The sequence below is a fragment of the Sitophilus oryzae genome, unplaced genomic scaffold (assembly GCF_002938485.1).
Source record: "Sitophilus oryzae breed Bouriz unplaced genomic scaffold, Soryzae_2.0 scaffold_41_pilon_pilon, whole genome shotgun sequence".
Lineage (NCBI taxonomy): Eukaryota > Metazoa > Arthropoda > Insecta > Coleoptera > Curculionidae > Sitophilus > Sitophilus oryzae.
This window is the reverse complement of record NW_022146996.1, coordinates 5,164,746-5,177,375: the sequence shown is the minus strand read 5'-3', so window position 1 is coordinate 5,177,375 and position 12,630 is coordinate 5,164,746. Positions and strand designations below refer to the sequence as shown.

Below are 12,630 nucleotides of genomic sequence, written 5' to 3'. Positions count from 1 at the left end.
AATAAAAAAGTTATAGGGGTGAGTCACTTTTGAGACGTACCCGGTATGCTATGAGAGGATAAAATATAATTTGCAATATTAATGGTATACTTTTAATCAACTTATAGCGAAACTTATGCCCACTTATTACATTAGCCCCAATTTGGCCTCACTAGCAAAACCGATTATTAAAACTATGCTCGCTACCGCAGTTGAACTCATCTAAAAGGTTTTTTAACTGAAATAATAAATTATAATACAAGTAGACCTTCTGAAGATATCAAAATATTTGCTTTTTTAGTTTTATTTTTATAATTTTCACAATTTATACTTCCACACTTCTTCCAACACTTCGTATAGTTGCTATTTAAACCCGTGTATTTGTATACGCTAGTTTTTTACGATATTCTCCGATGGTGGCAAACACCGGCGGAGAATGCACCAAGCCTTTCGTTTGAATATTAAAATGTATCTATGATACTAAATTTCAGGAAAAATGATTAGTGGCTGTTCTTCAGAAAAAAAAATAAATATATATCTGTGTTTATGTTTAAATGTAGCTGAGTATACCGGGTGCGTATTTTCTCAGATAAAAAACGAGATTTGGTATGTTAGTATATAACATAAATTAGGATTGATTGACGTATTCGGTTGTTTTTGGTCACTTCCTGTTTCATCGAAAATGACTACAACTTTTGATTTTTAAATGACACCTTCGGTATTTTTTTACTTTATTCGATGAAAAATGATATTCTGGATAGAATGACATATATCATATATCAACTTTTGACATTCTGGCTTCATAAAAAATCGTATTTTAAATTTGAATGTAGAGTGTCATGGCTATGTTAAAAACACTAATTTTTAATCAAGGAGCATTGGAAAAATAAATTTGATTGTCTAATGTTCTTAGTGTCTTGTAATGGTCGGTTAAAAGATGCTCAAATCCTATTTTTAATCATATCTCCATTTTTTCAAATGGAACGAGAGTGGCTCATTAACATATTTGGAAAAAGCATTTCTTACGAATAATTTGATACCACACACTTAATATTTCGAGTCAAATTTGCGTTATCAACCGCATGCTATTATTTCAAATAAACCATATACGAAAATGTCAAAAATTGACATATGATATTCATTCTATTCAGTGCTATTTTCTATTGAATAAAGTAAAAAAATACCGAGGGTGCTATTTAAAAATCAAAAGTTGTAGTCATTTCCAATGAAACAGGAAGTGACCGAAAATAATTGAATACGTCGATCAATCCTAATTAAGGTCATATACTAACATACCAAATCTCGTTTTTTTAATTGAAAAAATAAAAAGTTATAGGGGTGAGCCACTTTTGAGACGCACCCGGCACTTTTTTCCGACACAGACACGTCTTTTAACACCGTTGACATAACACCGTTGTGATTAATATATTAATAACTAGCATTTTACCAAAAATAACTAGAAAAAAGACGTTATAACACAAATGTTAAAGACAAAGGTACTGCAGGGTTGCCACCGTTCAAAAAAAATAGAGAACAAAAAGAGGGTAAATAAGCGCCGCGCAGGCGTAACATTTTTTTTTAAACTTAGCCCAAATGTTAAGAATTTACCCGAAAGTTATGTAAACGTTATACGGTTGATATTCCTTCATACTTTCTTATAAATATTTATACTCAAAACTTTAAAAACCATCAAAATATATCAAACGATTTTCTACAAAAAAAATTACATAAGCTAAGAGTAAGTAAACATAAAAAAGCTAAACATGCTTCCACAAATGCCGTATGATCGAGAAAAAAAACGGCATCCAGTTGGCTTGGAAATGAACATAGATGACATTTCCCATATAATTTTACACTCGATTTTACCTTTAAAATGACAGCAATCTTCACTTCATAGCCGTCGCTGACGCCGTTTTTTTCGATCATATTGTGTTTCTTGAACGTAAATATTTATTTTCTGTACGAACGAATAGGAGTAACCGAAAGACACATTGTTTCCAAATTAATAATTTTATTAAGAATTTTGGCGATAAATATAATAATATATATAATATAAATAAATATAATAATAAAAAATAATATAAATATTTTTATATTTTAGGGAACTGAGTGTGTAACAAGAGAACTTTTTCGATACGTAACGTAAGAGAACAGTACCACCACAGTACAATCAAAAAGAGGAGTGACCTCTGGAATAAAGGATAGTTGGCAACCCAAGGTCAAGGTTATTAAAAGATAAGGTTGTCTCGTAACTCGATCCGCCATTATCGAAAACGTCATCTACTACGTCATAGGAATGACACCGCTCATAGATAAAGGGATATAAACTGCCCACAGTCCGACAGTGCATTTCCGAAACGATATTCATTGTGTACTTTATTGTTTATAGTGTATGGCGTCAATAGTTTTCAGTTGTTTGATATGTGTTTTATTTATTGTATTGTCCATTTATCTCTCTTTGTCGGTTGCATTTTATTTTCTATTCTTTTTATCTATGATTTTATACGTTCTATCTACGTCAGAGTGATGATATTCCGCTTCGCTCCTATTGGTCCAAAAGTTACGAGACAACCTTACCTTTTAATAACCTTGCCCAGGGTACAGACAGTAGACATTATTTGCCCGTAAAAATGTCACCGTATCGAGACAGTCAGACTTTTATTAATATATTACCATTTACCAATATTAAAACTATTGAATCTTTCATAGAATGCGATGCTATGAATAACACTCAGGTAGTCCAAGATGACCAAACCTCATTCTAGATAACAAGCCAATAATAAATTGCAAAAATATTCTCCCCCCGCCCTAAATTTTCTTGTAACCTTTCCGATAGGTACATTTGTTTCCTCGCTGTTCTATCCTATTAATAACTGTATACATTTTTCTGTTACTATGACTCCATCTGACCATCCCTTGATAGTCAGGTCACCACCCCCTCACTATTCCCTTGCCAATATCTCTTGATCTACCTGCTTAGTAAGGGCTGTTTGACGTTCATAGTTACCTTCGAGTTCTTCAGTTCTCTTTGCATCGCTTCGGGATAAGCTGGCTTTAGTTCTCTCTGTGGTGTTCCGAATTCTTCGATATTTTACGCCAAATACTTTTTCTTGTTTTGGTGTTCAAAACAGTTCGCTCAATTTAACATTTTTCGCGAGTGCTGGTACTGTGCTAAAAACAATTTTCAATTTGTAAGCTGCTAAGGAGGGTAGGAGAAGAATTTTGGGGCTTAACAAGGTAAGATTAGATGTCTTTATGACTAACATAGTTTTGAAATGAAATATTTTGTCTGTACTGGCATTGTGTTTAATTTTGAAACTAACACCATGTATCAACTACTATATGTTTCACAAATTGTTATCAAGTACAACCAGCATACTATCAAGATTTACTTGACAATGGCTCGTGATTTGGGTTCAGAACCGGGACTCGTAATTATTAATTCCCGGTACTTTCGGGACTCGGTAATAATAATTAAAAACATATTTTTTGTTATACGTGCGAAACGCTTTTTATATTTTCTAGCGGTGGAAATCCAACTCTTCTAAATAAGTAGTGATACTATCTCTTGCTGTTCTTACTTCTGAAGTTATTTTGAAGTTCCTATAATGCTTATTAGCAATTATTGAAGTTTAAATATGTTATTTTATTATTTAGTATAATATTGCTAAATGTATTGGTTATATTTTTTGTGTTATGTTTTTATAGGCATTTGCATCTTTAATTGAAAATGTAATTTTTTTTTCAGATTTAGTTAAGTTGATTTCGAGTGTGGTTTATGTTGTTTGATGTAATTTTTAAGCTACCTATAATGTTTTTTCGTTTTTCTTTTTCGCTTGTGTTCATTTGCGTACATGTTTACTTTATCATGACTTAACAATTTTATATTATTTTCATTTGAAACTCAATTTTTTATCGGTTTTACTTTTGCGAACCATCCCCTGCTTCCTGATTCGATTCTGCTGCTTGACGAACTCCACAATCATTGAACGGGAACGAAATTCCGGAAACTCTAATTAATACTACCAATTACAGTTCAAATCTTTTTGGCCATCGCAATTCCCGGTTCGTTCGGGACTCGGTAACAATAATTCAAAAAATATTTTCTGTTACGTGAGAAAGTCCTTTGATACTTTCTAGCGGTCGAAATGAAACTCTTCTAGATAAGTAATAATACTATTTCTTATTGTTCTTGCTTCTTTTCAGTTTTGAAGTTTTTATTATATTTATTATGTTATGTTTTAATAGATATTTGCATTTTTAATTCAATATTTTAGGGCTTTTGTCTCAAATTCAGTTAAGTTGGTTTATGTTGTTTGATGTGTGAGATTTAAGTCACCTATATTTGTTTCTTTACTTGTGTTCATGTTAATTTACTCATGACTGATTACTTAATAATTTGATATTAATTTTATTAAAAATCTTAATTTCTTGTCCATTTTACTTTGAAAAACCATCCCTTGTTTTCTCATTGATGAACTGCTCCACCATTTAACAAAAATTAGTCAGTAGGTACCGAAAGTACCGAAAAAAACGGGAAATCCCGGTTCCTAAGAGGTGCGGTACCGAAATTCCCGGTTCCGAAATACAGCTCCGATTCTGGAAACCCTATACTTATGATTGATACAAGTCGAAACGTTGTATATCGTTTCAAAATTAAAGGCATGGTCAGCCCAAGAAGATATATTGTTTGAAAATTCGAATCTCGAGAAAGCGAAACGCGAAACTCATGAATCTGGAATATCTATCCGCAACCTGGAATGGGAATCCTCCAACGCTTTAAGACACTCGAAGAACTTTCTCAGAACTACGACCGAGAAAAATCAAAGATTTTTCTTGATTTAAGTAAAAACAATCTTCGGATTGTCGCGGGGTTTGTCAACAGGATACTGTCCCCTCAACGAACAGTTCAGTGAATTGAAGCTAAGAAGCAACGGCGAATGCAAATTCTTTGGGGAAAATGGAAATCGGGGAAGTTAGCAACTCATTGAAAGCAGGAATTATAAAATATCCGATCCTGTTTGGGCTGCTACAATCCTGCTTTATCCTAGGGGGCGCCAAATCATAATATAATATCACAGAATATCTAGCTACGCAAATAATATGGTTGAAAATAAAAAAAAATGCTCCACAAAGCGCCTAGTATGCACCTTACGTTCTTCTATCAAGTATTCATTTTATTTTAAAACGCCTAGTTAGTTTTTAAACACATTCTAAAGTTTCATTTAGAACCTCGCAATTAGTGTAATAAATTAGCGGTTTCAATAATTACGCTTTTTACTTTTTAGTTTACGATCATTCCCAATGTTTAAAAAACACAATTAAAATTAATAGAATATCCTAACAACAGCTTGCGGTAGTCAGTTGTATCCATAAAGAAAGCCAAATATTTAGCTTATAAAACAATAAACTTTTGATTTCTAACCATGATTTCTCTTGACGGATGCTAATCAATGGCCAAAATGACATTTCCCGCAAAATTTGAAGTATATTTAGTGGAAAACTTAAAAAGTTTGTTTACTTTTTCTACTAATTGAATATGACTACCAATAATTTAGACGTTCTGAATGCTTACATTGAAATTAAAGGAACAAATTTCTACGCTAATTGAAACCACTAATTTATTCCACTAATTCGGAGGTTCCGAATGAAGCTTAAGGGCTAATTCTGTCCCGTTTACGAAAAATGTCTACCTATATCTAGATATTTGTAAGTTTTTTAAATTAATTTATTGCAAACGCTGGAGAGAGGGGGCGCTATAATCAATTTTTTGCCCCGGTTCACAAAAATTTTTGATCCGGGGCCTCACCTGTAAAATGGGGAAACACCAGAACACCTGATCACTTAGTGCTCCGAGACGATAACTATTCGTACCATGAACTTTGGCATGACTGATATCGGAGATGGGGAACTAACCTTTGTAAAACCGTCTCAGACACTGATGGCTTTTGTCAAAGCTCTGAGATTGTACGATGAGTTATAACGCAAGAAAGGGGGACACAATAGATCTAAGGTCGCGGTGACTAACCCCCTCCCATACATTTTAGTACAACTAGTTGAAAAAATGAAGGTATGAAAAAACACTTAAAATAGTCTGTTTCCCAACTAATTGCTTACTTATTAACTTGCTTACTTACAACTAGTTGCTTACTTATTATAAATATATTATACTTATTTTTTTCAATAAAACATTTTTTCCGACATTTTCGAAACATTTTCTCTAATTAATTAACAATCAGCTCAAACCTCTATTGATACAACCACCAATTATTTATCCAATATAAGCCCCTTTTCTTGACCGATGGAAACGAGACAACGCTGAAAGACAGCAGGCCTTCGTTCAAAAAAAAACACGCCACAAACGTAAAGTAACTACGGCTTTCCTCCTCGACGACAAATCTGCTTAACAAGTCAAAATATTTCCGAGAAAATCGAAAACCAACGATCGAAAATCTAATCCCACAAAGGGAAATGTACCGACCGAAGAAAAAAAAATAAATGTAAAAGACGAAACCGCCAAAATAAGAAACTATTTTGCTTGTTACCTTTCTAGGTCCTAATCTGTGTGCATTGAAAGTTGGGGTGTACCGAGAAAGGTAGCCAAGCGTAAGAAGTAATTTCTGTAAATCTGATTAAGTGCCGGGAAGGTACAAAGATGGACGGCGGGAGGTTAAACGAGAGGTGGAAGGTGAATTGTTGTGTTTTCAGTGCAACCGTTGAGTAAAGCAAAGCAAATATTAAATAAACGTACTGGCCGAAGATTCGTTTCTTTAATTACCACTACCATCCTTTTCTCGAAGGTATTAGCGGCACTTTTGACCACCCTGTAACTTCGTTGTGGATAAAGCAAGAATATTAATTTTCACTACACATGAAGACATAATATAGCCTAGCTAGGTTACCCAAATATCTATATAATAATTATACCTCATAGTTTATGAATTATCGCTTCTCAAGTTTCTTTAATTTCGACATTGACTCACTGACATCATCAAAATTCTAAGGCACTTCTAGAAGAGTTACAAACTTCAAATTTTGAATTTTAGGTAGCTTTAAGCTTATAACCCAAGGAAAAAATGAAAAATCTCAAAATATCCTTATGGATTAAAACTTTGCTGTCTAGCCGCTAGCGGTAATTGACTTTAAAGTCGAGAAAAAGGTAGAAAACTAGAATTAATCGAAGCGGTCTATTCTGATTTTATTTGTATATGAATGTACCAACAATAATTGAAAGGTTATGAATTTTTTCTAGTCAAACTTTAACTCTGCCAGTGACTCACTCGCCCTCATCAGAATTCTAAAATATTTCTAGAAGTGTTACAAACTTCTAAATTTGAATTTTAGGTAGCATTAAGTTTATAATGGAAGGAAAAAATTAAAAATCTCGAAATATCCTTATGGATCAATAGTTAGCTGTCTAGCCGCTAACGGTAACCGAATTTCCGGCGATGGTAATAGGAGGACCGGTGATAGGATTGTTTTGAAAATTTGAATTTTATTCAAATCAATTTTCAAAATCAAAATTTTATCAGCGTTACCAGTGTTGCCGGATCATTTAAAAAGTGGTAGCATCTTTGTTATTTAAATGGAACACCCAGTATATTATTAAATTTTTGGAAACTACTCTCATATTTCATAATTTTTCTATTATACTAACCTATACCTATCTTTTATAGTTTTTGAGACAAAAAATAAAATATGTAATGTAAAATTGACAAAAACATGATTTTGAATAAGCATTGGTAAAATCACGAATTGGACATTTTTAAAGGTGACATTTTGGTTAGAATGAAAGTCGGAAACACAAGTCGATAGAAAATTAAAATTAATCCATTTGAGATTTATGACTTTATACGATAATTCAAAGTATGAATTATTGCCCCCCCCCCCTTTTCGCTAACCATCATCAGCAGATGATCGGATTGAGAAATAAGCATCTAATGTAAAAAGTAAATTGTTCTGGCGTGTTGTGGTGAATTGGCGTTTTATTTTACCTAGTATAGTTTTTAGTTTTAATTAAGTTATATTGAATGTTCACAAAGAATCTGAGAGTTAGTGGGGTGGCAGTCGGAAGGGTTTGGACTGCATTAATACACTTTGTTAATTGCCAAGCTTTCGGAATTTATCTGTTTCATCCTTAGGAGATTAACGTGGTAGAACCTTCTATAAAAACTACATTAAAAAATTGGCTTAGCGGACACATTAACGACTTCACAGCAAAAAGATCACTAACTAATCAACCACATTGTGGGTGATAATCGGGTGATTAAATGGCGCTAAAACGCGTTTAATTTTTTAATGCAGTTTTTATAGTACGACATATCTATATAGTCGATATGTCCTACTACCATGATCCAGAGAAAGATCTGAGAAGCTAAATAAACAGAGCAACGGCCATGTCAGGATGTCTGAAGCAAATAGTGTGGTCAAACCAATTCATCACAAGACAGCAAAATTAAAATTTATAAGACCTGCATCAGACCAATTATAATATATGGCATAAAAAGAGAAAACAAACAAAACCAAAAGCATGTTAGAGTCCCTGAAATGAAGAACCTAAGAACCATAATGGGGAAGACTAGAAGAGGTAAAATTAGAAATACAAATATCAGACAACAATGGGGTAGGCAAAGAAAAAGACAATGGTTCGCATACGTAAAACGCATGGAAGAAAACAGGCTACCACTCATAGCTCTTGATGGGAAACCCATGGGTAAGAGACAGCCGTTAAGACCTCCAAAAAGATAGAAAGACAGTTGCCAGTCCATCTCCCAAGAACTCCTACAGAGGCAACCTTAAAACTAATAGATCGATTAGATCTTAAATAAGTAGAAGAGAAAGTTTTCTAGAAGGTGTTACCACGTTGATGTCCTGAGGATGGAATAAATAAATTCCAATAGCTTGACAATTAACAAAGTCTGATGTTCAATTCAGTTTCCGACTGCAACCCCACTAGCTCTTAGAGTCTTTTTTCTCACTAGTCATCAGTCGTTACTACGGTCTGCTTAAATTTTTGCTGTATAATATTTTAGAAACTTCAAATGTACATATTTTGTTTGATTTTTTTTAGTTGAATTATTATCTTTGAGATTCTTAATTCAATAAAATGTTGTCGCGTAGGCTTTACGTAAATCATTAATATTTATTTTTCTTTTTCAGTGAAAAATACAGGCTTCAAAATTACGCAGCTGGAGCAGCCAGGCCAGAGTGGGTGCTCTATACAGCACCCAGCGGTCGCCTCAGCTGGGCATAACAGCCTGTACGACCACCAGCAGCAGCAAGTGCATCAGCAACAACAACAGTGCCTCAGGGCAAATGGACTAGTTAACGGAGTAGCCAAGGGCATACCTCACGCTAGCCCGCTCGCAACCGCTGCTCCCACTCACAGTTTCTTTCCGCAGTTTAATATGGCGGCTGCCTGGCCAAATTACCATTCCCTAAGACTGCACCCGTTCGGCAACATACCAACAGTGTCAGCATATCCGCCAGGTAAATACAACTTTTCCTATTACAATACAGTACAACTAGTTCCAAACTGGAAAATCGGGTTACCTACTGGTTATAAAAAAATACTTAGATTAGCAAACTTTGAAAATGATATATCACGCAATTGTTGAAAGTCACATTAGATACGATATAGTATTCTGTATTCTATAGTAGTTGTGGTGATATTGAGAAATTCTCAGATGCAAAAAAACGGGCCTGATGATGGGAATAGTTTAAATTATGCCCCCTTGCTTTTTTAAGCATTAAAATTTAAATTAAACAACTTAAAGATTATGAGTTATTGTCCTTTTACCCGCCTTGAAAGGTTTTGCTTTGATGTTACATTTTTGTTATATTTAGCCCTATTTTTATGAATTTTTTAGCAAACTGTGTATAATTATATCAACATTAATTCGTAAACTAAGTTTTTTTATATACTTTAGTATTTGGCATATTATACAGGGTTAGTCGAGGGGTCGTTTTTTTACCCTAACTTTAAAACACCCTGTGCAATAATTGCGTTTAAATTTTCCGAAAATATAATTTTACTGTCAGAACCATGACTCCTGAGCATTTTGTTTGTTGATTCGTATCAATATATCCTTTGGTTAATTTTTAAGAGCGAAATGAACTGATCACGATCAATTTGTAATTTTTTCAATTATCATTACTTTTTGATTTAATTTTTTAATATAACGAGATGGTTTTGGTGACAATTGTCGTAATGTCATATTACGCTGCCATTTGATACGTTACTAAATAAAAAAAAAATGTTAAAGACTAACGATACAGTCCTGGATTTAATAAGCACTAATAACGATAACAGAACTAACGATATTAAACAAAGCATTTGTAATACTTAAGTATACAAACAGATAAAAAAGTAAAAGTACCCTAATACTTTGCGTTGCTTCCCTTGGCTGCTATAACTGCCCGTATACGTCCGTTGTTGACAGTATGTCATTGAGACTGCATATATCATATTGCGTTATACTTTCCCATTCTTCTTTAAGAACCAAGCGAAGTTCATTTAATGAAGCTGGAAGCGACCTCTAACCCTCCTGCCAAGCATGTCCCAAACGTCGAACATGATGGGCAGTTCATAGTAGTATACAGTTCACAATAATCACCATAACCGGCTTGTCATATTGAAAAATAACTTCAAAAAGAAATGATCATTGAAAAAATTACAAATTGATGGTGTCAAGTTCATTTCGCTCTTCAAAATTAATAAAAGCATATTTTGACATGATCCAAAAAACAAAATGCTTAGGGGACATGGTTCTGATCGCAAAATTATATTTCAGGAAAATTTACACATGAAATTATTGCACAGGGTCTTAACTCGATTAACCCTGTATAATATGCCAAATACTAAAGTGTATAAAAAACTGAGTTTACGAATTAAAGTTGATAAAATTATATACAGGTTGCTAAAAAATTCACACTTTAAATTTGACCAAAAATTTTTCCGTTGCGTTTTTTTGCATCTGAGTGTATGTCAAAAAAGGCATTTCGTATTATGCTAAAAGTACAAGTAAAGTAAAGATTTCAGTTAACGTCTCCTTTTTGCTGCCAGGGCTAATCTGGACGGGGCCTACTTTGTTTATGCGGAATCCGAACCGCGGTCCTCGGCCATATCATGGTCAGTGGTCTACCGACTTAGGAAGTGTCTAAATTAACTCTTACTCACGATATATCCGATCTCATCCGGCCTCGAACCGGCGTGAATGAGCAGTGTGTATCAATAGATTTCACACATTTTCCCTTGGACAACAGCATGATACAGAGTTTCGAACCGGTCACCCGTCCATTCACCAGTATCGCCTTACGTCGCTTAACTTCGGTGTTCTAATGGGAACCGGTGTTTCAACGTAGCTAGACCGTTGCCCGTATTATGCTAAATCTTAAAATAAACGCTGTATTTTGCCGACTTAACTCACAAATTAATACCAATTACCATATAACGCCTTAAAACGCCTTAAATTACATTATATTGATTTAAGTCTTTACGAAAATGACTAGACTTGAAAGAAAATGACTTAAGTCAAAGACTTAAGATCATTTAAACTTTATGACTTAAAGTTAAAGTTGACTTAATATTTAAATAATTTTGATTTTAAAAATTTCTTAAGATTTAAGATTTTAGTTATAGTTACAGATTTATTGACAGTATTAGGATTAAGACATATTTATATTTTATTGTTTTCATCAAACGAAACGACGTTGGACTATGTGCCATCTTGTTGTACATTGTCAAAACATTTGACCAAATCAGTCCTTCTAGTATTTACTACATTTTTTGTCTATTGTAAAAAAACAAAAAAATGACGAGTCATGCTACATAAACTGGGGTGTTTCGTCCAAAGATTTTTTCATCAAGCGTATTACATATATTACACATTTTAATATGGCAACACTGTCGCTTTCAGTTCCATACAGTCTTCGATTTGCCTTCGCTAGCCGAGTTAGAGAAAATAAATGTTTTGTGCGTTGGCCGCAGAACGAGTAGAGGCTCCACCGTACAGCATTTGAGACGTAAGGGGAAATCAAATCAGCCTTGTCACGAATTCGCCCATTAGGCTGCGTATCTTTCCAATTCTTTCAATCAACGGTTCAATTCTCTACAAGAATATGTTTCTACCCAAAAAGTCAAAAATCTCGTTAAACAGTTAAAACATTCTAAAGTTGGAAAAAATAGTCCCATGTTAATCAAATGGAAACTTTTACAGTAGGTATTTTCTTCGTCATTTCCAAAAACATGTTCGATATACACTCAGATGCAAAAAAACGCAACGGAGGAATTTTTGGTCAAATTTAAAGTGTTATATTTTTGTTATTTTTAGCCCTATTTTCATTAATTTTTTATCAACCTATACATAATTATATCAACTTGTACATAATTATATCAACTTTAATTTGTAAACTCAGTTTTTTTTAAACTTTAGTATTTGGCATATTATACAGGGTTAATCGAGGAGTTTTTTTTTGTACCTTAACTTTAAAACACCCTGTGCAATAATTTCGTGTGTAAAAATTTCCTTAAAATATAATTTTACGGTCAGAACCATGTCTCCTGAGCATTTTGTTTTTTGGATCATGTCAATATATGCCTTGGTTAATTTTTAACTACCAATTTGCAATTTTTTCAATTATCATTTTTTT

At 33.5% G+C, this 12,630-nt stretch overlaps 1 protein-coding gene across 2 annotated transcripts in view; it reads left to right on the top strand.

The window, feature by feature from the left end:
- Positions 1-12,630, top strand: part of LOC115885671 (homeobox protein OTX1 B-like) — an 81,943-nt gene that overhangs the window by 21,880 nt on the left and 47,433 nt on the right. For both annotated transcript variants that reach the window (XM_030904653.1, XM_030904652.1), the window contains exon 2: positions 9,139-9,468. In XM_030904653.1, coding sequence (XP_030760513.1) covers positions 9,139-9,468 — 330 coding nt within the window. The remainder of the gene's footprint in view (positions 1-9,138; positions 9,469-12,630) is intronic.